Here is a 27,585-nt window from a genome sequence, read left to right as displayed (position 1 = left end):
CCTTTTGTTCTTTTCCATTCTTTTTTTCCCTTTTCTTTCCCTCCTCCTTTCCCCTCCCTCTCTTTCCTTTCCTCTTTTCCATTCTTTTCTCCTTTTTTCTTTCCCTCCATCCTCCCCACCCCCATTTCTTTCTTTTCTAACCTCTGAGGAAACAAGGATCAATCCGAAAATGTTGACTTCTTCCCCCCACTCCACCCCCTTCCCTCCTCCTTTATTGGATACTAGCGGGTGCTCAAAGGCTCCTAGGCTGTAATTAGAGGGTGGATCCTAGTGCAAAGGGAAGGAGCTCCCCCCCAGTCCCTTCTAACTACGGATCAACTAGTTCCCTCTCCCTGTCTCTCCTCAAAATCTGCTGCAATCGCCCCAGGCTGGGACACACAGAGAGATGGCATCTCCAGTGCTCGAGGTAATCTCCCCACTGCATGCATTCAGGGGCCTTAGAGAGTCCTGACTTAGCAGCAATTGGGTTTTCTCAAGCCAGGTGGAAACTAAACCCCAAGGAGCTGAAAAAAGTAAGAAGCTCTTTTTTCTCTCCCTCTCTCTCTCTCCCCTTCTTTCTTTCTTTGCATTTTCTTTTTATTTTGGGGTGGGGTGTGGGTTGTCCTAAAATCAAATCCATGGTGAAGCTATAAGGACTATAAGGGGGTGCTGGGCAGCCTATCTTAAGAGGGGGTGAAATATACCAAGAGGAAGGAGAAGTGATAGAGATCAAGGATGTTTCCTCTGAACTCTGGAGTGAGAGCGCCTGGGTATTGATTGTGGGTGCCCTGGATTTCAGTGTCATCTGTGTTTAGTTTGTGTGAGTGTGTGTGTGTTTGTGTGTGTAGACTTTTGCAAAACCAACCCAGGACTGTGCCCCATTTAACAGGGTATGGTTTTTAAACCTGAGGGGGTGTTTTCCTTTTTTAGAAGAAAGGCAAAACTTGGAAGAGGGGAATCAAGTTAAAGAGGGGAATCAAGTTAAACTTTTTCTAGCCTCCCCACCCTTCACAAGGAGCAATCGCCTTCAGAGCAAAGGTTGGGAAAGATTCAGAAACCCAACTACCCAGCCACTACAGTCTCAAATATTTAGGTTTCGGTTGAGGACAAACTCCCAGTTCAGGGCTATTTTCAGATTTTATTGGCTACAGAAATTTCACTGGCTGGAGTTGCTATTTAAAGAGTAGTTTTTAAGATTTTTTTTTTTTTAAGAAAAAAGAAAAATCCTTTTTAATGATCCTACGTGATCGTACAGCAGAAAAGTGTCTTTTTTTTTTTTAAAGAGGGGGATCGGGTAGGTTTAGAAGTTGGCTTTTAATTTTTTTAATAAGGGGGAAGAAGATAACGAGGGGTTTTAATTAAAAGAAAAGGAAATAACGATTAGAGACGGAAAATAAAAGCAACCCAGAGCTTGAACATTTCAACAAACCCACAACCCAAGACGTCGTTTGAAGTTGAAATTTTAGCAGTGGCGAGACATTCGAGGCTGGTGATAGGTGTGTTAATAAGGTCATGTTCCACATTAAAACTCCCCAGCTCCCAGCTAACCTCCCCTTCCATTCTCCGCTTCTGCGTCTCAGGAAAAAAGAAGGTAGGGGGAATGGATCTTGTTAAAGCAATGGTGCTTTCAGCTTCCTGGAACCCGGCTACTGGCATCAGGTGCTTGGCACTTCAGGCAGTTGGCTTAGCTAAGCATAGGATTCAAGCAGTACTTTGAGGCCCCGAGGCAGGCATCTGGGCTGGTGTAAATCAGAGTCGATCTGTTGAAGACAATGGAGCAAATTCTCCCCAACGGTTGTATATCGTCCGTTGCTCCCTTGGAGTCAATGGGGCCAGACTCCCAGTTGGCATCATTCCATTGGCATCGATGTCTCTACGCCGATCGACTCCCCCAGGGATCTGGCAATGCGGATGCACAGCACCGTGTGAGAGGCTGCTCACAGCTTCCCAAGGTTGGGCCCATGGTGCGCTGATGGGACTATTGCAAACCCAGTTATGGTCTCTCCCAAGAGGCTAGCTGGGGGTAATGAGGGGGTCATCCCAGCTAGTGGCCTAGAGACAAATGTCTTTGCCCAGATGGCCACTGTTTCCAAGGAGATACAAGCTGCCCAGTCTCCCTCTGGGCCCCATCCCTGCGGTGCCACTCGCCCTTAGCTCTCTCGGCTTCGCTGCAAGTCGAGGGCGCTTGGGGACAGTTCTGAAAGGTATTTAAGTGCCTCACTCCCAAGAAACCTGGCCCTTGGTCTCTAAGCTCGTCCCATTGCTGGGTCCGGAGCTGGTTCAAAGGGGGTTGCCACACTCCTGAGTCTTCAGGATGTTTTGCTGACACCGTCTGTTCTGTCTGTGACCAGTCCCGTGTCTGTCTGCCTGGGGCTGGCTGACCCGGCTGCCCCCTGCTAGGTCTCGCACAGGTTTGATTCGATCGGTATATATTTCCTATGGAGAGGAGGGATTCAATCAGGATGGACTCACTGGGGCAAGAGGGGGAGGAAACGGTTGACCAAAGGGCTGCCTCTAATTTGGCCCAGTCAATTCCAATACCGCCCCCCCCCCCGTCCCCTCCCAGTGTCAGTTCCATCCCGCCCCTGTCAAAACAGCCCTGGGCTGAGGAAAGTTACAGCTGGAAAAAAACAAGAGCCGCCTTCCCTTACAATGGCATGTGCTGGTCTCCTAGGCCGACTTGGCTGCCATCCATGCATGGGGAGCCAGAGGTGGCAGGTGGAAGGGGGTGCACGAGAAAGGCTCGCTCCTAGATCCTGGCACAGGTGGGCTTGGGATTGCAGCTGTGCAGCGGGCGTCCCGTTGGGCAGTAGGAGCCAGGACTCCTGGGTTCTATTTGGGGAGGGAGTTGAGCGGTTAGAGCAGCGGCCTGGGTCCCCTGAGTTCTGTCCCGGCACTGGGAGGGAATTGGATGGTTAGACTGGGACAGCTGCGTTCTATTCCTCGAGTGTGGTCAAGCCAGGGGAATGAGACTTTAGGGAGGGAATATTGCCTACTGCTTAGTGTATGGGGCTAGGTTCTGCCATTGACCTGCTGGGTGACCTTGGGCAGATGCCTTCCTCTCCCCCTGCCTCCATTTACCCACCTGTAGAACAGAGTTCATAACCCTGTGTGCCCGACGGGGGAGTTTAAACAAGGCCTGTAAAATTCAGAGGCACTGCGGGTGTGCATAGCCTTGCTGCCAGCCTCGCCGAGGCGCACCGCGCTGGGAGGGAGCGGAGTGTGTGCGTGCCAGGAGCCGAGACGTGGCATCGCCGCTTGCAGCAGGTCCCACCTGGGGGATCGTTGGATGCTGATGGAGCAGATCTGTATGTCTGCTGGGCGGAGGGTGGGACTGACCCTTCCAGGAACACAGCTTGAACCATCTGAGATTCCAGGTGGGGGGTACATCTGCTCCCGTTATAGGGCGCAGGGATTAATTTCAAGCAAGTCGGACCAATTAAAGAAATTCCTTATCCCTCGTTTTAAAAACCCTTCAGGCCAAGCTTCTTTGGGCACAACTGTAGCAACACTGCACCAGGTTATGGCAGGGGCAGATTGACCCAATTTGGACCGATTTCCGAGTGCTCAGCACCCACAATCAGGACTGGATATCCCAACTAAGCACCTTTGCCATCTGACCTCCCTGCAAACAGGCTCTTTTCCATCTTGCATCTCTATTAGTCCCTTGCCACATCCGCTGTGGGATTCACTCATGACCCTATAGAACATTGTTGTTTCTGCTGATATGAGTTTTACCCATTATCAGCCACATCTCTCCCCCTTCCCCACTTGCTTCATGCTGATTATTTTTGTCCTGTGGAATTTTTAGGGCTCCTGGAGGATTAGAGGGCAAAACACAGGTCTGAGGCATCCCGCACACACACCCACCTTCCTTTGTCATGCCGAAAATGATCCTCCTCTCTTATCTTCTTCATGAATTTCTCAACACCTACATTCCCCTCTTGCTCTAAGGAAACAGGGAATCCCCAAAGGAGCAGATTTTCAAAGCTGTCTAGGGGGATTATTTTAACATCACATGACTCCAGGAGCTCGTGCTTTAATTAAAATGCCAAATATCATGAGTCTTGGCTGTATATGTTATTAACCTGCCAGAGGCCCAAGCTGAGATCAGGACTTCATCATGCCAAAGATCTCACAGTCTAAATAGACAAAGGGTGGGAGGGGAAACTGAGGCACACAGGATCACCCACCAGAGCTGACAATAAAACCCAGATGTTCTGATTCCCTGTCCAGTGCCTGTTCCTCTCAGACATGTAGCTCCCATAGAAATGAATTCCCTAGACAGCTTGAAAAATCTCAACCTTTGTGTGTAAGAACAATAATAGTATTGCAAATATGAGTGATCCCTCACCCTGTCCATATGAGGCCAAGGTAGCACCATTATTCCCAGTCAGGTGGGGAAACTGAGGCATATGAGGCCATAATATAGAGCTCACCCATTAAGTAGCTCTAATTTTGCACCCAAACAGCTAGTGCAAGGTCTGTAAGTTTCTTTCCATGGTGTCATGCTTAAATTCTTGGTATCCTCAGAGATAGCAAGTCTTCCACTTATTTTGAGGTTAGGGTCTAGGAAAGGTGAATTGTGCCCTAGTGCATACACTGCACAGTGACTCAGGAGATTTGAGGTCTAGTCACAGCTTGGCCTGCTGGGTGACCGCTCCGTGCCTCAGTTTCCCCACCTGTAGAATGACGATAATACAGACTTGCTTGGAGACTTACTGATGAAAAGCACTATTTAAGATGGGGTATTACTATTATTATTATGGGTGCAGGCTAAACCAATCTGAAACTGATCGGAAGGTGTCCACACAAGGGTTTAACTCCATGGTTTGTTAAACCAGTGTGACTTCTGTGTTCGTCAAGCCCCAAGTGTGTCCCCAGTAGTGCTTTGCAGTGTGCATTTTTCAACCTGTAAAAAGAACAAGGAGGACTTGTGGCACCTTAGAGACTAACACATTTATTTGAACATAAGCTTTCGTGGGCTAAAGCCCACTTCATCTGTCATTAAACTGGGGCATTTTGCTGGCGCAGATGAGGCCAAAGAAGGCAAAAAGAAGGGGACTGAATTACTGGTGATTGCTGTTAGCATCAGGCCAGAACCCTGGCTCCTTCCTTGACTAGACAGAGGCCTGGTCCAGCTAGTGGATCAGAGACATAGTCTATTGTCAGATGAAATTCCCTCCGCCCTTATCAGGCACCAACAGAGGATCAGGAGGTGCCCAATGCTGAGAAGAATCCAGCCCAAGCTCTGGTGAGTTCCCCCCTGTGGTTCAGCTCAGAACTCAGAGCAGGGACTAAAGACAAGCAGAGACACTGAGCATATAAATGCAGCCCCCATTCCTCTGCCTCTGAGTCTTCCCCACCCGTGGCAAACGCCCCGTCCTCCCGACAGGCTCCAGCAGTCTTCCCCTTGGAGCACACCAAGAATGGCCCAACGTATCTCGGCACGAAGACCAGCCTCCCAAACAAAGTCCCACCATGCACTGGGGCTCCCCTTAGCATCTCTTTGGTTCGGTGATTTCAAAGGCCTTTCCCAGGAGGTCCTGGGTCCCTCATGCAGAGCCCCGAAAGCTGCGTTGGCCCCTCTCCTGGAGGTTGGGTCATGTCAGTCGGTCCCCTTGTCACATCGGTGACCTGCTGGAGGATGGGCAGAGTCAGTGGCGGAGTCCAGAATGGAACCAGGGCTCAGGGGAATTAATTCATTCTATCTGCACCATCCCGGGTGCAGCCGTCAGTTCAGGGGTGCCAAATAGCCCCTTAGCAAGGCAATAACGAAGGAGAATCAAGGCATTCTGGCTTCCCATCCCCTGCCCTAATTCCCAGAGCCGGGAATAGAATCCAGGAGTCCTGACCCCAGACTTCCTGCCTTCACCAAAGTACTGGAGGCTGTGAAGGGCTGAAGGAGTGGCCGGAGGGAGAACCCGTTAAGGACTGTTTTTTTCGGGAAGGGAAGGACATCAAACCTGCCCTCTGTCCCCCCACACCTCCTGCGCTACCAGCAAGTGGGATAGTGGTTTCCTAGTGGTGGGTCCTTGGATCACGTTTGTCCGCCCCCTAGGGTTTGCGTATCCCCCTCGCTGGATTTCACTTGTCTTGTTCTTGCCGGGCTGGCCGGCATTATTCAATTCTCAGGAGGGCATTGAGGGGTGCAATCCGGTGGCACAGGGCTGAGAGATCAGGTTTCCATCATAGAGCTTGTCTGGACTAAGGAGAGTTGCACCTGTAGAAGGATAGCGGGGGCGTTACACAGACGCAACCTCCAGATGTGGAACGCACTGGTCTGCCTACCTGGCCTCCACTGTGCCAGAGCCCCAGAGGACATGGATCTGTTACAGCTCCTAGTGATGCAGGCTGGAGCTTTAGCTCAAGCTGTAGGAGGGTGGGCTGGGGAGGTCCCAGGGGTCGGTCATCACAACTGCATAGGTGCAAAATCGGGCTGGCGTTACTGCAATTGACATGCTTGCACTGCTGCAGTGTATCCGCAGTGGGGGGTTTGTACTGCTTTTGCTATACTGGTGCAACACCTTCTCACCAGGGCCAGGGCCTTAGCTACACAAGCAGAGATCTATTCCAGTTGTGACTCCAGGAAAAGCCCAGGGAGCTACTAAGGATTTGCACACGGGGGGTGGTCAGGGGCAGAAATTTGGGCTGAATAGTTTCTCTCTCCCAAAACTAGAAGGGGAACTGTCTATCTGTGATGACCAAGCTGGCCGACTCGGCAGGCAGAGACGTGAGTAGCAGAGCCCTACGCTGGTGCCACCACAGTCATTCTCATGTCAGCATTTCCATTACAGCCCATGCTGCACCCCAGAGGTAGAGACGGAACCCAGGAGTTCAGGCCCCCTGCTCTAACCATGACTCTCTTCCAGAGCTGGAATAAAACCCCAGAGTCCCAACCCTCTGCCAGAGCCTTCTTTCCATCGAAACCCAATTTCATTCCCAAACCATCTCCCTCCAAACCAATTAAATCCCCCCCTTCTGCCCCCCAATTTCATTCTGGGAATAAAACACATAACCCCTCTCAACAAAGAACCCGGTTTGAATTCTTAAGAGAAACATACGGACTCCTCCACAACAAGCGGCTTTGAAAGCACACAGCCTCACAAATTCATGAGTTCAAAACACCCTCCAAAACCCAACTTTCAGACAATGCCCCAAAAATCACATTTAAAGAACACTCCCCCAAATGCCCCAGTTCCATTCTTTAAAACATGCTCCCCCATAAAAGCCAACTTCATTTTTCAAAAGCAGACACCTCCCTGCCCCATTTAATTATTTTGGACATTCTCCGTTCTCCCCCAGCCCACCCCTTTATAAACCCTAGGTTGTGTCACAAAAAAACCCCACAACCTAAAACCAGTTCATTCCTTCTGTCTCACACGCCCAGCCTTGGGTGCGGTGGGGTGAGGGGGCAGTACAGGGAGAATCTAAAGTCCTTGTTCTCCTCCATTGGTGTAAATCAGAACAATTCCACTGTGGCTGATGGAATTACAACCATTTAAAATGAGTGTAAATGGGATTACGATCAGGCCCTAACACATTTCTTGCTGTGCACATTTCTTAGAGCCCCATCCCACTCTTATTTAAGCCAATGGCAAAGCTCCTATAGACCGAGTCTCATTTACACTAGCATGGCTGTTTAAAGAGACCTTAGTGTAAATGAGAATCCCAATGTCGTGATTTTACCATGAGTCTCGTGAGCTGCGGTTTTTCAGGAGGTCCCAGAACTGGGAGCCACGGGGTTAGGTCAGAATATCTGGTCTCGTTGTTTTAGACAAGGAAATAAATTTCTAACTCTCATAATTGTGAGGAAAAGCTTGAAATGTGACTGACCCGTGTGTAACCCGAAATGCTCAGAACCCAGAACAACAACAACACAGGTAGAGAGCGAGGGCCACAGTGCTGGGTGTGCGTGTCCATGTTGTATGGCTTTATTCTGGGCATCTAAAAGCTCCAACGGGTTATTACTGATCCAGTGCACCAGGTTAATCACAGGTTAGCCACCAGTCCAGAGCTGGGCAATGTCCCTTCCTCATCTCACGTCTGATCTTCAGGGCATGATGTGCGAGGACTTTATCTCCAAGGCAGGCAATCTGACCAAAAAAGTGCCAGCTGGCGATGACATGGTGACTTCAGTCTGCCTGAAGCTAGTTCTCAATAATATGTCCCTATTACTAATGTAATCTAAGCGTTTTACCAGAAGCCAAAATGCACGTTAAAAAAAAAAACCAAATGTATTATTTAATTGTAAAAGCTCATGAGTTTTTTAAGCCAATCTCATGCATTTTTCAAAGCTTGACTCACGATTTTTGAACACTCCAAGCTGGTAATGCTAGAATCAGGCCCGCTCTAGTTTCATGGGACCCAGGTTGGATCCTTATTATTGGCCCTAAAGATGTGTAAAATGTGCTAGATCTTGAGAGGTCAGATCTTGAAGTCTTTAAATCATGATTTGAGGATGTCAGTAACTCAGCCGGAGGTTCTGGGTTTGTTACAGTAGTGGGTGGGTGAGGTTCTGTGGCCTGCAATGTGCAGGAGGTCAGAGTAGTGATCAGGACAGTCCCTTCTGGCCTTAAAGTCTATGAATCTAAGGGCCTCTTAGGTGCCCATACAAACTGTTTCACAAATAAGACGAAATATGCAAGGATTCATCCAAAGGCAGGCAAGCGCTCTGCCAGTTTCTTGTGTAAAATAAGAAGATAAAGAATTCAGAACCAACAAAAATCAGCCTGGAGATATTTAGCTGCAAGAGCAGAGTGGCTGATTTGGGGAGAGTTTTATAAAAACTGTGTTTAAAAAAAAAAACCCAAAGAAGAATCAATAAAGAAAGAAATAGATAAATATAAAGTTTGGTGCTTCAGGAAACTTCTCACTGGCTTGGGGAAGGTCTAATGGGCCATGAAATATTTTTAGATTTTCTTTTTTAATACTTTCCCCTCCTGTCAAAGGTAAAAATCCCCCCTTTTTCCTCATCCTCTGGCCCTGTGCTTCGCTACTTGCACAAACGTAACAGCTACCCTGCTTGGGACTCAGCCTGGAGCAGTCTCTACTGAAGAGTGTGAACGGGGTCTGCTTTAGCTAAAGCAGCAGCTCTCTGAACTTGGTGACAGTAGCTGACTCTCTGGTTTTGGCACGGACATTTTAAATACATTTCACGGCAGAGGGGGTGTTAAAAAACGATACGTCACCAAACAGTCACAAAACTGAAAGGTCAGGCCCAGGGTGTGTGTGGTGGAGGTGGAGAGGAAGCCCACCCTGCATTTGCCCCGCACCAGTGACTCCTGTCCCGTGGGGCTGGGCTTGATGTCCTGCTCCAGGCATTGCAACCTGGCACACAGAGTTCCTGCACCACTCAGGTTTGGCCCGCCCACCCCTCTGTCTACAGACGGGCCAAACCTGAGTGGTGTTGAGACCTAGCGCATGGGGTTGTAATGCCACTCAGTTTGGGGGTCTAGTCAAACAAGGGTTGCCAGTTTTGATGGGACGTATTCCTAGAGGTTTCATCGCATGACGTAATCTTTAAAGATTAATTCCTGGAGATTTCAAGACAATCCTGGAGGCTTGGCAACCCTACATCAAATGTGGTTTTTCCATGATTTCAGGGACTTTATTCAAACTCGCAATTTCCATGATCACTGAGACCTCCATGACAAAAATGCAGTCCTACCCATAAACCCCTTGGTGTGGTCCGGCCACCAGCGAGGGCTAATCTAACCTACAAGCACAGACAGGTGGTTGAAACTGCTGGGTCTGCCAACCAGATTGCAAGGGCTTCACCTGCCCCCCTTTCCTGCTTTTGTTTTGTTCTGAGTTTCACCCAAATCAATAGGATTCTGCCCACCGCTGCCTAGAACATTGCCATGGAATTGATCAGCTGGAGCTTGCGAAAGTGATTGCGATACACAGACAGACAGAGACATGCCACCGAGTCGCGTGTAAAAGGCTTCAGAACCTTGGGGCCAATGGTACGTACCCAGAGCTCACAGGGCAGATGCAAGCCTCCTAAGGGTTTGTAATGGCTTAACCTAGTTCATTTTGCTCCAGAAATCATGACAGGCTGGTTCCCTTCAAATGCATTTGTCCAGCCTGGTTTTCATAGATTTTAAGGCTAGAAGCAGGGCCGGCCTTAGGAAAAATGGTGCCCTGGGAGAACTTGTATTTTGGAGCCCCTGGCCCCCACTGCCTTCCCGGGCTTGCCCTCAAATCACTCCTGGCCCCCGCTGGCTTCCCGGTCTCTCCATGCCCCCCACCCCCATCACTCCTGGCCCCCTCTGCCTCCCTCAACCCCCCACCCATTGCCCCCAGCTCCCACTGCCTGCCCATCCATCCCCCCATCACCCCTTGCCCCACTGCCTCCTTGGAATTCCCCCCATCACCCCTGAGTCCCCACTGCCTCTCTGGGCTCCCCACCCATTCCCCCATCCTCCCTGGCCCCTGCTGCTTCCCTGGCCTTCCCACCGCCGCATTGCCCCTGGGCCTCGCTGCCTCCCAGGCCCCCCCCCCCCCCGCATTTTCCCAAGCTCCCTTCCATGGCCTCACACCCCAGGCCTGCCACACTTCATGCCTCTTGACCACAGCACCCTGGGCGGTCGCCCACCCGTAAGGCTGGCCCTGGCTAGAAGGGACCATTCTGATCAACTAGTTAAATTGCTGTCATGCTGGAAGGGGTTAATTTCTGACATCAGCCTGTTCCTTGATCTATAGAAAATTAGAGGCTGCTGATGCTGATGGCTTTGCCCACCTGATGCCATGGGCCCCCCTTTGCCCCTTTTGTTTTCTTCAAATTTCCCCCAACTCAGTAGGGTTCTGACCATGGACACATGGAATATTCCCTGAAATTTGTGGAATGGGCAGGCTGTGGTGACCAGAAACTATTGCACTGCAGATAGACAAGCAGAGAAATGCCATCAAGCTACATGGAAGAGCCCCATAAGCCAGTGATATTTACGCAGCCCTCTGGGACCGGCTCAAAGGGTGCTAGGGACTGTAATGGCGTAACGAAAAGTCAGCTGAAGACTAAAGGCCCCTTCCTGCTTTAGCAGTTATCTCTTAATAGCCTGTTAGTGCTGGGATAGGGTGCTGAATGTGATATAAACCCCTCAGCGGAGAGCTGAGCCTGCATCTCAAAGGCCATATTTACATGCCAGACTTCTGCCGGCATAACTGCGTCAGTCACTGGTGTGAAATCTGTGACCCCGACCGATACAGCAGCGCTGGCAGAAACCCCAAGTGCAGATGCAGTTACTGTGGCAGAGCTGTGCTTGTATTGCTATAGCTTGGTTTGGTTCATGGACCGGGGGAATGAGTTCTACCAGTGAGATTGCAGCTTTGCCGGTATAAACTGTGTCCACACTAGGAGCGCTTTGTTTAGTCTAGCAGTATTCCTGTAGTAGAGGCCTGCCCTTAGTTATAGGCTAAGTTAGATGATGGGCAGGGGTAGCCGGAAGGCACAGGGGGGTGGGTTTAGGGTGTATTTGATGGCTAGGTCACCAGTTTAAACCTGGCCTAGATCCCTAGGCACTGGGAAGGGAGCCCCTGTGTGGAATGAGTTTGGAGGGTCTCAGCTTTACTCCTAATGAACAAGGGTCAATGTTGCAAAACCCACTGGCACAGCTGAGTCCCGTGATTGGCAGGGCCAGGCCTGTCGATGCCGAAATCCCAGGCTCGTCTCTCTAGGCAGGATGCTGGCAGGGGCGCTGGAACAATTTTTAGGGGGGGGGGGGCTGAGAGCCATTGAACCAAACTGCAAACCCTGTGTGTAATGGAAACCACTTCAAGCCAGGGGGTGCTGTAGCACCCCCTGCACTCCTAGTTCCAGCACCTATGGATACTGGGGACACTGCCATGATCAGTGGTGGGTCTAAAATGTCTGGTGATTAAAGCCTGCAGGATTTTCTCCCCCGGCCCAGGGCTTAGGTTGGTCAGTACATCTACAGCAGCTGTTCCAATCGGGAAGTGTCTAAGGGCAAAGCTAGTGGGTTTCAAGGAGGCAGTGTGGTCTAGTGGCAAGGCGCACTCGCCTAGCTGAATTCTATTCCTGGTTCTGCTATTAAACTTGGGCAAGTCACCTCCCCGCTCTGTGCCTCAGTTTCCCCCTTGCCCCCTCCCTCCCCCCCCCGCGCGCACACACACACACCTTTGTCTGTTTAGAATGTGAGCTGGGACAGGGATTGTCTCTCTCTATGTGCCTGTGAAGCACCCAGCACCATGAGGCCCTGATCTCAGCAGGGGCAGGGACTGTCTCTCCCTGTGTGTCTGTGCAGTGCCCAGCACCATGGGGCTCTGATCTGGGCTGGAGCCTCTATGCTACTGAAATACAAATAACAATGATAATCATTCTGATTTGGTCACAATTCACACCCGGCTCCCACTTGTGCCTGGAGCCAATTTTCCATAAACGCTCAGCAGCTCTGGTTGAGGCTTCTCTCCCCTGGTAGCCCTAGAGATCCGTCTCCTCCGGCCTCAGCCCGGCTAGCAGCTCCCTCAGCTGCTGGTACCAACTGGCTGCCGATACCTCGCTGGTCTCCTGGTTTCACATTGTCCCTGACAATGGCCGGGGCATGGCGGGGAATAGTTGGGCTGGGACCCAAGGCCTGGGCTGATGCAAGCTGCGGGTCTGTCTCCGCCACAGCCCAACATGATCTGTTCCCTCTACCTGCCCCCACCACCGGGTTTCCTCAGACTCTTAGGCGGCAGCCACGCTGGGGTCTGGCACTTCCCACGGAGCAGCCCGGCCGCATCTGAGTCCCTGGGTGTTTTGTGTGAATAGCTGAGGCTCTGGTCTGGATGTTTCCATCTGGCCATGCCTGCTGCCAGCCAGCACTGAGGAGGGGAGGGAGGATCTCAGACAGCTCCCTGTCCTCTCGCCTCGCCCGAAGGGCAGCACGACGTGTCGACAGCCAGATTCATCCCCGGGCCAGACTGCATTGCTCCACGGTGCCTGGCGCTGCCAGGCTGTGTTTGCATTGCAAAGCCAGCAGGACCCTCCCAGGCTGTTGAAAGAGACACTCTCAGGCCGGATTTGGCTTGATGTTAGGTGCTGCTGGGAAGGGGCGAGTTCCTCTAATGCCCAGTCAAAAATGTTCTCCTGGAATCTATGTCACAACGGCCAACAGCAAATCCTTGTTGTCCTGGCAGCGGGTCACCACTCAAATACTGCAACAGTGGGTTGGGTGTGGAATGGAAGCATGCTGGAGACTCATGCCCCAGTCTGCCCCTCGAATCAAAGCCCTGAGACCACAATGAGAGGCATGGCCAAGAGATTTATCCAGCTTGTCTACGCTAAATGGGGAATCCACTCTAAGCACCCAATGTCCTGTCCCAGCACACCTTAGGATGGATCCTCTGAGAGGCAGGCTCCGGTGGTTTCCAAGCCCTGAGACAGCTCTAGGTAGGGTTACCAGATAGCAACTGTGAAAAAACAGGACGGGGTGGGGGGCAATAGGCACCTATATAAGAAAAAGTCCCAAAAAACAGGACTGTCCCTTTAAAAACGGAACGGATGTTCACCCTAGCTCTAGGGGCGTGTCTGTGTGCAGCATTGCTCCAGTTTAATTTAAGGTGTGATTTGACAGTTATTGATGGAAATCAGAGCCAAAAACTGTTTGGCCACGTTTATTTCAGTTTAAACCAGACGCATAAGTCAGTTAGGAACAGGTTTAAGTGAAACCAAAATAAGATGCTCTTAATCTGAAGTAAGATTGTCCACACAGGACTTTGCACTGGTTTAACTGAACCAGTTTAATGAATCTGGTACAACAAATACTATGTGTAGACAAGTCCAGGACATTGCAAAACTAGTTGACGGGTCAGCTGAAACTGACTAACTACAATGAGTTAGAAACAAAGTGAAAGATGAAACTTAGATCTATTTTTTTCATGGACTCATAGATGAAGGACCACTGTGATCATCTAGCAGACCCTCCTGTATAAAACAGGCCATAGGACTTCCCTGAAATAATTCCTGTTTGAACTAGAGCATATATTTTAAAAAAACATCCAGTCTTGATTTTAAAGCCATCTATCTGAATCAATGCAAACTGCTAATATAGACACACTTAATTCAGTTTTCCCCTTGAATCAATTGACTCAACCTAAATCAAAACTAAACTGCTTTACGAGAGGCTGTGTGTCTGCATTGCATTGCCTTAACTAAACTGGCTTTTTGTTAAGTTTTTGCAGCTTTTTTAGTATGCAAGGCCTGTGTCTTGTTATGTTTGGAAAGTGAATAGCAGATTGTGGGTGACACCAGAATCCTAATAAAAATAGTCTTAGCTAAGGGAAATAATAATAATATTTTTTTTAAAAAAAAGCCACAAATAGTGAAAAATAAAGTGCTTAAAAATACAATTCCTGAGTTGACAATCTTCCTGTAATAACAGACAAATCTAAGGCCATTTAACAACTCTTGGGAACAGTAGAGCCAGAACTCAGACTCTTCTGCTCTGAGCTCAAGGAGAATCTCCATCACGAGTTTGCAGTAGAGGGTTTAGGACACATAGCTGATCAACTGTGATTCTCTCCAGCAGAGGACCGTGGCACGTGTACAAAACTAGGCAAAACTATTACAAACATCTACAGATTCTTTCAGCTCTTCCACACCCCCAATACAAATTAGCAGTGTGGCGGGTGGGGGGATAGCTGTGATGTTAAAGAAGGAAATGCCAGTTTTTACACTCCAAATTCCGATGACAATATAGATAGATGCTTAGCATGTGGGTCAAAGCCTCTGAGTGATGAGATCGAAATGTGCTGTGTTTTTTTACGCATTGCATGTCGGAATTGGCAAAGTCCCAAGCTCCCAGAGTAGCAGATTAAAAACATAAAGGGAGCAAATAAAGAGGAAGTCATTTAAGGAAGGGAAAGAGGAGGATTTAAAATGCCACAACGTAATTCAATTAAAAGGCCATAAAAAGAGAGAGAGAGAGAGAGAGAGAGAGGGAGGCGAGATTGGAAACAGGAGGCTCTCGGAAGCCGTGAGTTTCTGCGTGGAGAGGATCAGCCATTCGGAGAAGCAAAATAATGAGACAAGCAAGGGGGGAAAAAAGCCGAGGGGCTGACGGCAGGGATTCAATGCAGCAAAGCTGGATTTGTATTCTCGCTTCTGCATGTTAGGAAGGATGAGAGTTTTACTGAATGAGTTTAACGATTCCAACAGTGTCTCTGTCCCTCCCCCAAATCAGCACTGGGCCCCAGTTCAGGAAACCACTTAAGCACATGATGGGACATTTTATCATGATTCTGGCAGTGTCTGGTGTTTAATGTCAAGCTCTAGCTCCCGGAGTCACGGGGCTGTGCAAGAATCTCACTAAGGAACATGCAAGTGGCCACACTGGGTCAGACCAGTGGGGCATCTAGCCCAGTGTCCCAGTGCCAGATGCTTCAGAGGGAATGAACAGAACAGGGCAATTATTGAGTGATCCACCCCCTGTTGTCCAGTCCCAGCTTCAAGCAATCAGAGACTTAGGGACACCGGGAGCATGGGGCAGCGTCCCTGACCATCTGGCTAAAAGCCACAGAGGTGGCTCGCCCTTGTGGTGGCAGAGCAAAGCCTAAAAAGGTGACCCCCCCGCAGAACCCCCCAGAGAGCCAATAAAAAGAACACCAATCAGACTTCTTTTTGCCTAAATATGATGATCTTTTGGGGCCTGACTCAGGAGTTTTTTGAACGTTGGATGAGTTAAGCATGTGCTTAAGTGCTTTCCTGAATCAGGTCCTGAGTGCTCAAGCCTCCAGCCCTGGGCTAGGCTTGGTCACACCACACAGGCTTAGAAGAAGGGTGGTTTGTGACTAAGCTAGAACTCGAGAGTAGAGGCCTCATTTTTAAGCCCAGCCTGGAGTCAAGTCCACCCAAACTGACCCTGACACTCCCACCGGCCGCCCCCTTGCTGGGCTGTGTGTGTTGCGGAGCGAGAAAAGCTGGGATTCCCGGCACATTCACTCCATAGCACTCACAGCACAGTGAGGTGGCAGTGGCAGCAGGAGGAGAGCTGACCCGAGCCCCAGAGGGTTCAGTTGTTCGTCCACGCTTGTGGTCAGGTCCCATCCAGATTGGATTGCAGGGCTCTACTCAAGACTGTGTGTGACCTTGGGCAAATCACTTAGACTTTCTGGCCCAGATCCTCAAAGGTATTCATAGAATCATAGAATATCAGGGTTGGAAGGGACCTCAGGAGATCATCTAGTCCAACCCCCTGCTCAAAGCAGGATCAGTCCCCAATTTTTGCCCCAGATACCTAAATGGCCCCCTCAAGGATTGAACTCACAACCTGGGTTTAGCAAGGCCAATGCTCAAACCTCTGAGCTATCCCCTTATTCAGACACCTAATGTCCACAATTGGAGTATGCCTCAGTTCCCCACCTGTAAAATGGGCATAATAATCCTACCTTTCTCTGTCTTGCCCATGATTGAGCTCAAGGCCCCATTGTGCTAGGTATGTACATGTAGCATGATGCAGCCTTGATCTCCACTGAAACCTCTAGGTGCTACCTTAATGCAAATAACAGCGTGAAGGAAATTCCCTAGATTTCATGCAGGTTGCAGCCTTTCTGTGACAGTGCAGCTTTATGACATGCATGGCAGTGCCAAGACCTGCAGCAAGGTGTCGCTCAGATCCATCAGGAGCAACCCGATGCTTTAAGGGTAAAGTGATGTATCTTTAGAGTAAGGGGGGGGAAATGCAACAAGAAAAATTAAAGAGTAAAGACACTTGGAGAGAGCACTGTGTGTGTAGCTCCTCTATGACAGGCTGCAGCAATGCTAAGAACAAAATGGCTGAACAAAAAGGCAGAATTCTCTCCTCAGATTATTTTATCTTTTTCTCTTTAGATTCTGTTAATGACAAGAAAGGTAGAAATTAGGGCTGGTCAAAAATATCCCATTGAAACTGTTTTAAGATAGAAAATTGGGTTTTTGATTAAACAAACTTTTTCACTAAAAGTGTCTGCTTTCTGCAGAGATTTTCAACTGTTCATTGAAAAAAAACCCCAATCCCCCAAATTTATATTTGGAAGCCATCTAATGGTGCCTTATGGGAGTTGTAATTTGGGTGCCTCATGCCATCACCAGCAAGACTACATCTCCCATGTTACACCATAGCTATGCAGCACCCATGATGCATCGCGGAAGCTTAGCAAGAGGGAGAGCATGGTGTCTCATGGGAGATATAGTCCAGCCATGGAACCCAGCCCAGATGGTAGAAGGCATCGAAACTACAGCTCCCATGAGGCACCACAGCAACATTTCTGAATAGAAGTTTTTGGGTTTTGGATGAAAACTTTTGAGTTTTTATTTTTCACCCACAATGTTGAAATTTTCCATGACACCCTCCATTTTCCAGCCGGCTCTAGTACAAGCATTGAAGGGACAGGGCACAGAAACCCCAAAGCACCAAAGTTCCAGACCAGGCCACTATATTAGAGTCATACATGCAACTGGCAATGAATCCTCCCAGACCATGAGGGGTGGCAGGTGGGATTGTATGTTACCATATGTCATGGGATAGGCAATTTTCCTTGCAGTTGCAGTAGATTTGGATTTCACCTCTGGCCGCAGTGCTATAAGCAGTGGTTTGCGACATATCTGGAACAAAAATGCAATGCTTCTTGAATTTCAAGTCTTTTCACATTTCATTCTGAACTCCAGAATGGGGACCGTTTCCATGGCAAATTTTGCTCAGGTGCATTAATTTTTCCAGTAAAAAAAAAAGAAAGACCCCATCTTCTGTCACAGCCCCATCCCCAATGTGAAACGCATTGCCACCTGTTATTATTTATCATTTGTTATATCATAGCACCTGGGAACCCCAGCCACTGACCGGGACCCCCTTGTGTTCGGTACTGTACAAACACTGGACAAAAAGTCACTCTCCCAACGAGCTTCCAAGGCAAGCTATAAAAAACATGGTTTTATAAATGTGAAAATAGCAAAAAAGTCACACACGTTGCAGGGGTGTGTAATTGCACACAGTAGCAAACATTCCAAAATGGTGCACAGTGCACTCATGAATATTTGTGATCCTTCCATGAGTAATATGTAAACCAATCACACATCCCTTCTGATTCAGATTTCACGAGACATCCGAGAGCGAGCCTGACTGCAGGTAGCCATGAAGACTGATTCTGACAAGATTTAAGAACTTTTCGAACTCCAGGCATGGGAATAACACTATTGATGGCTTAAAATTAACTATTTGCATGGTCAGAGCACATAGCTTTCTGTAAGTTTGAGGTGTTACTCTAATGTCCTGCCCAGATTCCAATTTTGGGGTCAGATCCTCAGGTCAATATTAACAGTAATCCCCTATTTCATTTATCATTCACATAGCAACAGCTGTTGTGATAGCGGCTTTGCCCTAACTTCCCCCTGCAGTTTCAAACGGACACGGTATTTTTCACTTCCTGACGCAAATCATTGCAAATGTTTCTGTCCATAGGTAAACATCTGGCACATCCCACCCCAGAGGTGCTGCATTTTAATGGGGGGGTAAAGTCAGTCATAGGTATACACAGCAGTTAGGCAGCAGTAAAGTGATTTAGAATCTTTTGGGAGTCAAAGACACAATAGAAACTCTACCTACATTGGCTAGACTGTTATTCATTTACAAGGATAACGTCAAGTCATAGAACTTGTTAATGGCTGAAATGTGGCTTGGACAGAGGCATGAGACTATACTCGTGCTGGGAGATTCGCTGGGTAAGGACACTGGAGTGAAACTACAGCTCTGGTTTGTTTACTAACTTCTGAGCTATCTCAGGATCAGGACTGGACTAAGGAGCGAGGTGTACCAGCAGAGCTGTGTGTCTAGGTTGGTCCCAGGTCTGGAAGAGCAGTGGGGAGAAGAAAGCCAGGACTAAGGAGCACGTGCGCAGAAGGCCCCATAGCGGACCATGGGGATTGAGGGGCATCAGCAGAGCTGTGCCCAGGGAGGGTAATCCAGGGCTGGAACAGCAGAGGGGCTGAGTTCCAGACTGGGGGCAGAACCACAGCCACTCGTGCTGCTGCTCAGATCAGTTTCTTTGGCCAAGCCCAACTCTGCGAGAAGCAATTTTTTAAGATCAGAGGGACTGCACCACCCAGAGCAAGAACAGGGGCTGGATGCAAGGCGTGGCGATGCCAATTAGTCAAACTACTCGGTGAGACCCAGATCTGAAGAAACTGACAAGCAGACCCACCCCATTCAGTAGGCTCCAGTTCCCAATTAACCCCTCGCCATCCTGCCACACTCTCTAGACCAGATTTCCAAGACATCTCAGCTCCCATTTAGGCACCAAAGGTCTCAGCCTCTCGGGTGCTAATTGAGGGCTAAACTCTATGTGAAATCTGGTCCTGATTGTGTAGTCGCACCTCTCAGATTGACACCTCTGGTGAGCCCTTGAATATCTGACCCCACAACCAGTGGCTACATGAGAATAAGAGAAACATTGGTGGGAGTCTTCCAAATTCCACCCGCATGATAGGCTTGGCCCACACCTCTCAGAACTATTATTCAGAGAGTTCACACCTCACCCAGCTATTGTTCCAGGCTCTCTGCAGATTCAGGCAGATGGGGCTGTGTCAGTTACACATGGTAACTGCACCGAAAATGTGAGATTCTTGAGAGCAGGAAGGCAATTTGGGATAGCTACAAGTATGCTGTATGGCCACGTACCGGCCCAATCCAAGCCCGGTCCACATCTCTCTTCTTCTGTTTTCACTAGAGCTGACTGGGAATGTTTTTTCATCAGAAAATGCTAATTTGTCAAAAACCAAATCTGTTCCTGGGAAAGGATTGATTATGACAAATCTTCCGAATCGAAAACAAATTGAAAATAGAAGCGTCGACATTTTGTTAAATGAAAAGTTTTGTTTTTCAGTTCGAAACAACTTTTCATTGCAAAATTTTGGTGCATTTATACTTAAAAAAAAAAGTAAAGGGTTAATAAAAGGTCAAAATCAACCTGACATTTTTTCAGGTTGTTGGTTTGCCAAAATTTTTGAGATTTCAACTTTTCATCCTGATTCAGAATGGGAAAACATTTCGAAATCTCAGAAACTCTTGTGATATGGGAAAGCCTGCCCACCTCTAGTTCTCAGTTTCTCTGCTCGGTTAGCATTTGCCTCCTGTCCCACATTCTCTTTACACTGTTGGTGTGAGAATGTTTTGCTCTGCATCTCCTGCTGCTTGGAGCAGTCTCCTTGTGTCTCTCTGCATCACAGACTCTTCTTGGTTTCTACCTCTTCATTTTTTCTCTGTCTCTGTTGGATTGTGCTTTAGTCAAATGCAAGTTATTGTGCTCAATACGAAGGCGACTGGGTGAAATTCTCTGGCCTGTGACAGGAGGTTAGAGGTGATCTAATGACGTATGTTGGCCTTAAAATGTATGCATCTATGAGTCACACTATATATTTTCTAAGGTAGGGATTTTCAAAGGAGGGTAAGGGACTTAGATGTAGTGAGCTGTAGCTCACGAAAGCTTATGCTCAAATAAATTTGTTAGTCTCTAAGGTGCCACAAGTACTCCTTTTCTTTTTGTGAATACAGACTAACACGGCTGCTACTCTGAAAGATGTATTTGAGATTCCTACCTAATCACATGACTCCAGGAGCTGGGGCTTTAGGATAAACATCAAATATCTTATGATTTATGATTAAAATCAAGACAGTTGGCAACACTGTAACTGCCCTAATCCCATTGAAATTCAGTGGGAATTGAGTGCCTAACTCAATTCTCATTAAGAAAAGGAGTACTTGTGGCACCTTAGAGATTAACAAATTTATTAGAGCATAAGCTTTCGTGAGCTATAGCTCACACGAAAGCTTATGCTCTAATAAATTTGTTAGTCTCTAAGGTGCCACAAGTCCTCCTTTTCTTTTTGCGAATACAGACTAACACGGCTGCTACTCTGAAACCTGTCAATTCTCATTGAAAACCCCAATTGTCTTTGTGGGCTGCTATGATGCATCATGGGAAGTTAGTTCAGCTGAGGAGCCCAGACCATAGAGGGCAGAATGGGGACATCAGACACCTGAATTTACAACTCCCACAAGGCACCACTTGCTGAGTGGGGGGTGGGGGGGTGTTCCAATTACTATGAAACAAGGAAGCTGGTTGGGAATTTTCCATTGAAATGTATCTTTGACAGAAAATGTGGTTTCTGCAAAATGGAAATTTTGTGTGGGAAAATGTTGACTTAGCCTTTTTTTTTTTAAATCTGTTGGAAAAGTAAAAAGAAATATTTAGTTTAGGGTCAGTTTGACATTAATCTGCATCGGCCTGAACCACTGCGGTGCCTTCTGGCTGCCTCATGCCCTCGTTCTCCTTCTTGGGCATGGCTTACTGGCTGAACTACATCTCCCATGATGCACCACAGTCTCCCCTCTGGCCAGCCTTGGTGCATCATAGGAATCCCATGACTTCAAGGCATCATGGGAGATGTAGTGTCTCTGTGGAGCACAGTCCATAACAGAGAATGGGAGCAGGAGGCACCAAACTACAACTCCCATGTGGCACCGAAGTGGCTCAGCTAAATGCAGATCTTGGGGATGTGGGGTGATTCTCCATTGTTCTCAATGAGGTGGGGGAGAGTCTCCATTGTTCCCAGTGGGAGCTTATCTCTATTGTGCTGCATCTGTGTGCAGTTCTGGTCTCCCATGTTTAAGAAGGATGAATTCAAACTGGAACAGGTACAGAGAAGGGCTACTAGGATCATCCGAGGAATGGAAAACCTGTCTTATGAAAGGAGACTCAAGGAGCTTGGCTTGTTTAGCCTAACTAAAAGAAGGTTGAGGGGAGATATGATTGCTATCTATAAATATATCAGAGGGATAAATACCGGAGAGGGAGAGGAATTATTTAAGCTCAGTACCAATGTGGACACAAGAACAAATGGATATAAACTGGCCATTGGGAAGTTTAGACTTGAAATTAGACGAAGGTTTCTCACCATCAGAGGAGTGAACTTTTGGAATAGCCTTCCAAGTGAAGCAGTGGGAGCAAAAGACGTATCTGGCTTTAAGATTAGACTCGATAACTTTATGGAGGAGATGGTATGATGGGATAACATGATTTTGGTAATTAATTGATCTTTAAATATTCATGGTAAATAGGCCCAATGGCCTGTGATGGGATGTTAGGTGGGGTGGGATCTGAGTTACTACAGAAAATTCTTTTCTGGGTATCCGGCTGGTGAATCTTGCCCATATGCTCAGGGTTCAGCTGATCACCATATTTGGGGTCGTGAAGGAATTTTCCCCCAGGGCAGATTGGAAAAGGCCCTGGAGGTTTTTCGCCCTCCTCTGTAGCATGGAGCACGGGTCACTTGCTGGAGGCTTCTCTGCTCCTTGAAGTCTTTAAACCATGATTTGAGGACTTCAATAGCTCAGACATAGGTGAGGTTTTTTGCAGGAGTGGGTGGGTGAGATTCTGTGGCCTGCATTGTGCAGGAGGTCGGACTAAATGATCATAATGGTCCCTTCTGACTTTAATATCTATGAATCTATGAATCTGTGTTGCATTTGTTGCCCCATGTCCTGGCCCCCTGAATCAGTCTGCCTTAGTACAAACCTAGCTGCTGAAGGCCTCACTGAGCCAATGCCAATGCATGTGATCAGCACATCCTGTCTCCCTTTGCTGACGCCTTGCCCTCCTTTCTCCCTCCCTGCAGGAAGATGCTCGCTATGTCTCCAGCCCCCTGGCTATGCTAACGGCCACCTGCAATAAATTTGGAGGCTCCAGTCCAATCCGGGATTCGGCCACGCCTGGGAAAGCGGGGAACCTTTTGGGGAAGAAGCTGTACCAGCTGGGAGCCGAGCAGTCCAGCCCCAAGCTCCGCAGCTCCGAGGCCATGGGAGATTCCTACACGGCCGCCTTCCCCAGTGGGAACGGGCTGATGTCCTCCTCGGCCAGCCCGCAAGCCTCCACCACCTACGGCAATGACTACAGCCCCTTCTCCCACTCCTTTCCAGCTTCCTCCAGCTCTCAGGACCCCTCATCCCTCCTGGTGTCCAAGGGCCACCCCTCGGCAGAGTGCCTTCCCAGTGTCTACACCTCCTTAGATATGGCGCACCCTTACGGCTCCTGGTACAAAGCTGGGATCCATCCTGGGATCTCCAGCAGCTCCAGCAATGCCACAGCCTCCTGGTGGGACGTGCACTCCAATACCAACTGGCTGAGTGCCCAGCCCCAGTCTGACGGCCTCCAGGGCTCCCTTCAGCCTGTGCCGGCCCAGACATCCCTGAGCCCCCAGCTGCCAAGCTACAGCTCCGACTTCACCACCTTGAACCCTGCCCCGTACCCGGCCGTGGGCATCACCTCCTCCTCTCACCTCCTCCCTTCCAGCCAACACATGCTGTCCCAGGAGATGTACAAGCCCAAGCCTGTGGCCAACAACTCCCTGATGGAAGGCGGGATCGGACTGAAGGCCCCACGTGGCGGCACCTTCAGCAGCAGCACCGGCCGCTCGACGTGCGACTGCCCCAATTGCCAGGAGCTGGAGCGGCTCGGGGCCTCAGCCGCCAGCCTGCGGAAGAAGCCCATCCACAGCTGCCACATCCCGGGCTGCGGGAAGGTCTACGGCAAGGCCTCCCACCTCAAGGCCCACCTGCGGTGGCACACAGGTGAGCGCCCCTTTGTCTGCAACTGGCTCTTCTGTGGCAAGCGCTTCACCCGCTCAGATGAGCTGGAACGTCATGTCCGCACCCACACCCGGGAGAAGAAGTTCACCTGCCTGCTCTGCAACAAGAGGTTCACCCGCAGCGACCACCTCAGCAAGCACCAGAAGACCCACACCGAGATGGGGGCAGCCAAGCCTGCCGAGAGCGAAGCCGAAAGGGAGGAGACAGCCACTGGCGGTGGCTCTCCAGCCGCAGCCTTGCAGGACGGGTTGGCCAACGACGACAAAGACACCACCAGCCCTGAGCAAAGCAGCTTGCTGGAGATCTAACCTAGGGGTGGAGCTTCTCCTCCAGCCTCCTCTTCTTCCTCCTCCTGTTTAGTTCCCCCTCTCACTGAGATAATTTATTTCCTGGGGGAAGTGGCGGCTCAGATGCAGACACCTATTGTGTTTTTGGACAGGATCCTCTTGGAACCCTTGCTTTCCGCTCCACCCAGGCATGGGAGAGTTAAATGACCTTGATCCAAAGTCACATGGAGCAGAGGCTGGGATTTGAACCTAGTCCCCAGGTCATGTTGTTTTCTTTGCCGTGAATAGACTTACTGAGCCTTTTGTCCTACCTGGCCGGGATCGCTCGCAGAGCCACTGGCACCGTCTTCCTAAGGAGTTACTTAAGGTTGACCAAAGTGTGTGTGTGTGGTAGGAATCATCTCCCAGTTGGGGCAACCCAGTGAGGGCTTGATCCTGGGCAATGGGAACCTGGTCCTGCAAAGCCAATCGGACTACTCATGAGTTTGGTGTTCAGCGGGTGCGTTGATGGATTGGGGCCCTGGAACTCAGCCCCTACCAGGATCGGGCTCTAAATGATGCATCAGAACCTTTGCCCTCAGGTCAGATGCAGGAAGGGAGGATACAAAGAACCCATGTCATCCTCCACCCACTTTACAAAGGAGTGCCACCATCTCCACTATACGGAGATACCAAGAAGAGCTTCCACCTTCCCCTCCTCCCCCACCCCCATCCCCCGTGTATTTAATCTAGAAATGTAAGAATTATATTTATGTCTTAAGTTATGATGATGAGTTAAGGGAGCGGGGTGGGGGGGGTTTCACGAGGCCTTTGTGTTTAAAACACAGGAGGGGTCGTCTTTTAACGAGGGGCTCTCTGTTAATTGGTCATCTCTCTTGACAGGGCCTCTTATGGTACCATTGACCTGCATTTAGCCTTGGGCCCTTTATGGTTTTTGCTTCTTTATGATGGAGGGAAAAAACAACAACCCTGAACATTCCCCCCTCCCCCACTTAAAACCCTTTTTCAAAAATTTCTCCTTAGTTTTTTACCTTATTAATATCAGGAATTTTAAAAATAGCTCAGGGACAGATTTCCAGTTCTTCAGCACACACAATCCAGGCCAGATTGACAAAAGCGCTCAGCACCCATACAAGGATAGGCACGTAAGTAAAGTCCTCAGCACCCAACCTGCCCCATGTATTTAGGTGCCTAAATAAGAATTGAGCTCTTTTGTAAATTTCAGCCATAAAGTCTGATCTTCTGTGGTGTTACCTTTGGGAGGACTCAGGGATGTGTACTGTGAGCAGGAATAACTTAATGGGGTGGTTTATTAACAATAGATTCCTTTCTTCAAAACATTAGTTAGGCATCAGAGTTAAACAGGTGCTGACAAAGACAGAGTTTTAACAGTGTGTCTAAAAAATCCCAACCCGTTTAATTGCTCAGCTCTTGTGATGTCACTGTTTCACTAGATCTCCTGTCACCATAGAGTCTTCCAGCCTAGACAGGACCTGAATTAGGGATGTGGGACTGAAACGGACCTCCCAGGTCAATAAGTCCAGTCCCCTATTTTCACAGGCAACCCTGGCAGATAATCCCCTTATACACGTATTAAGCACCATCTTAAAACTAGTGAGGGTGCTGGCTCCCACTGCTTCACCTGACAACTCCAGACTGTAAATTCGTTAGGACAGGGATTAGCTTTTGGTTTGTAGCTGTGCAGCGCCCTGCACAATGAGGCTGCAGTTCTGCCTGGGGCCTATGGGTGCTACCTCATACCAGTAATGGTAATGATGTTGATGTGTTTTTTTTTAATGTAAAAAACAAGCTGAAAACATTTCTTCTTTTTTTTTAAAGCTTTTCTGGCCTCATCCATCATAAAGGTGCAGGAGCCCATTTCCCTCCCCCCTTGCAGGTCACCCTAATGGAAGGGCGCCTCTGTTAACAGCGGGGATGTCTCTGTGTGCTAATGGAGGAGGCATTTAATTAATGAGCATCGCTTCATTTGAAAGGGGTTCTCTGTCAAAAGCCTGAGGGACTCTCAATGGGGATTGCTTCATCGTTGGGGTTCGCAGGCAGTGGGGAGGGCTTCATATGTGCGGGTATGTGTGACTGTTAATTGGGGAGCGGTGTGAGACGTGTGTCTCTCTTCCTATCCCCCCAGGAAACATGGGAGCCAGAGGGAACAGGCCATCGGGGTTCGGGGTATGAAAATGATGTGCCCCTTTTCAGCCAAGTGACACTCACTGTGCCCGTGCACACTCTTACACAGACGCACACTTGCTCAGACACCCACTTATGCACACACTTATGTGCTTGTGCATGCGCACACACACACACACACACACACACACACACACATATGCACACACGAGTCAGGGAAGGGGTGGAGGGCAGCAGGGGCCAGCTGAGAATGCTGACAGAAGCATTCAACTGAATGCTCCATGCATCTATTAATTTTCTCCATGTAGGGTAACATGGTGGACCAAACACTTAGCTGGTGTCAGTTGCGGTAGCTTCCCTGATTTCAACCCCCTTCAACTTTTAACACACTGCCTGCATGCCTGCCCCCAAGCAAAAAATATATGGGGCAAAAATCAGCTTTGCTCTAATTGTAACTGACTGGGGAGGGTATATTACAGACTCCCATCTGTGCCCACTCCACAGAGTTTGTTACAGCCCCAGCTAGGGATGCTGATACTTTTTGGTCCCCGGTTCTATCCCTGGTGCATACATCCAAGTTGGGAGCTGTCACATAAGCAGATGTTGACACCACCGACATCAGAGGGAACAAGATGGTATCTTTAAACATCCCCCCTCCCCCCAACACTCCTCACCGCCATCTGATTTGGAATTGAATTGTTTGGATTTTGGTTTTGTTGGTTTTAATTTAAGTAATAAAAGATGAGCTACGTTGGACCCTCGCGAACGTGACTTTGTTAAAAGATCTAGAGTCTCTGGCAGGTGGGGAAGAGCGAGCTAGAGAAGACGGTGTCCAAAAGGAGCTTCTAGGATTCATTAGCCAATAATCAGGAGGGCCCCTTTGTGTGGGGAGCTGTGCAAACACATTGAGAGGTACAGACTCGGCCCCAGAGACATGGCAGACAAAAAGGAGGGTGGGGGAAGAAAGGAAGTCTTGTCCTTTCCATTTAACAGATGGGGATCTGAGGCCCAGATGCTCAAAGGCATGTAAGCACCTAAGTCTCATGGGCACACAAGGAGTCTGTAATAGAGGTGGGAGTTGAACCTATTTATTCTGACTCCCACTCCAGTGCCTTATCCCTACCTTTGAAGCTAGGGAGGGTGCACTACCATTGTGTATCTCAACTGATGAGTCACAAAGCTGGGAGGGGGTGGGGCGCGTGTGTGGGATGGGTCACCAGGCATTGAAAATGTCCTTGCAATCTAAGAGAGAGAAAGCGGGTGAGATAATCTCTTTTATTGGACAAACTTCTGTTAGTGGAGAGACATGCTTCCGAGTTCCACTGAGCTGCAAACTGCAATGGAAAGCAAAGAAAACCTCACTCTCCTCTTCCCCGGCCCTTAAAGGTCACGTGTCCCCTGCCTCTCAAACACCGCCCCAAATCACTTCTTCGGGCTCAGCGCCGTCACTGACACATTGTTCACAATCAACGTAAGGACTCTTTGTGAACATTTTTTAGTTTGACGAAAGGTGCCGCCCTGCTGAGAAGCTTCACTCCAGGGCAGGACTTGGCAGA

The 27,585-nt window shown here is 49.0% G+C and overlaps 1 protein-coding gene across 2 annotated transcripts; it reads left to right on the top strand.

Annotated features, from left to right (window-relative positions):
* The first annotated feature begins 350 nt into the window (after positions 1-350).
* Positions 351-26,784, top strand: SP7 (Sp7 transcription factor). Of its 2 annotated transcripts, none has more exons than XM_038378864.2 (2): positions 351-512; positions 22,628-26,692. In XM_038378864.2, the coding sequence occupies exons 1-2, from the start codon at positions 423-425 to the stop codon at positions 23,903-23,905; spliced, it is 1,368 nt and encodes a 455-aa protein (XP_038234792.1). In that variant the 5' UTR covers positions 351-422; the 3' UTR covers positions 23,906-26,692. The 2 variants fall into 2 exon arrangements, with proteins under 2 accessions (XP_038234792.1, XP_038234793.1); XM_038378865.2 differs by lacking the exon at positions 351-512 and adding an exon at positions 21,341-21,538 and having other exon boundaries at positions 22,628-26,784.
* The last annotated feature ends 801 nt before the right edge of the window (positions 26,785-27,585 follow it).

Source organism: Dermochelys coriacea, chromosome 20, assembly GCF_009764565.3.
Source record: "Dermochelys coriacea isolate rDerCor1 chromosome 20, rDerCor1.pri.v4, whole genome shotgun sequence".
In the NCBI taxonomy this organism is placed as follows: domain Eukaryota; kingdom Metazoa; phylum Chordata; order Testudines; family Dermochelyidae; genus Dermochelys; species Dermochelys coriacea.
Note: the sequence above shows the minus strand (reverse complement) of the source record. Positions and strands in the feature narration are given on the sequence as shown.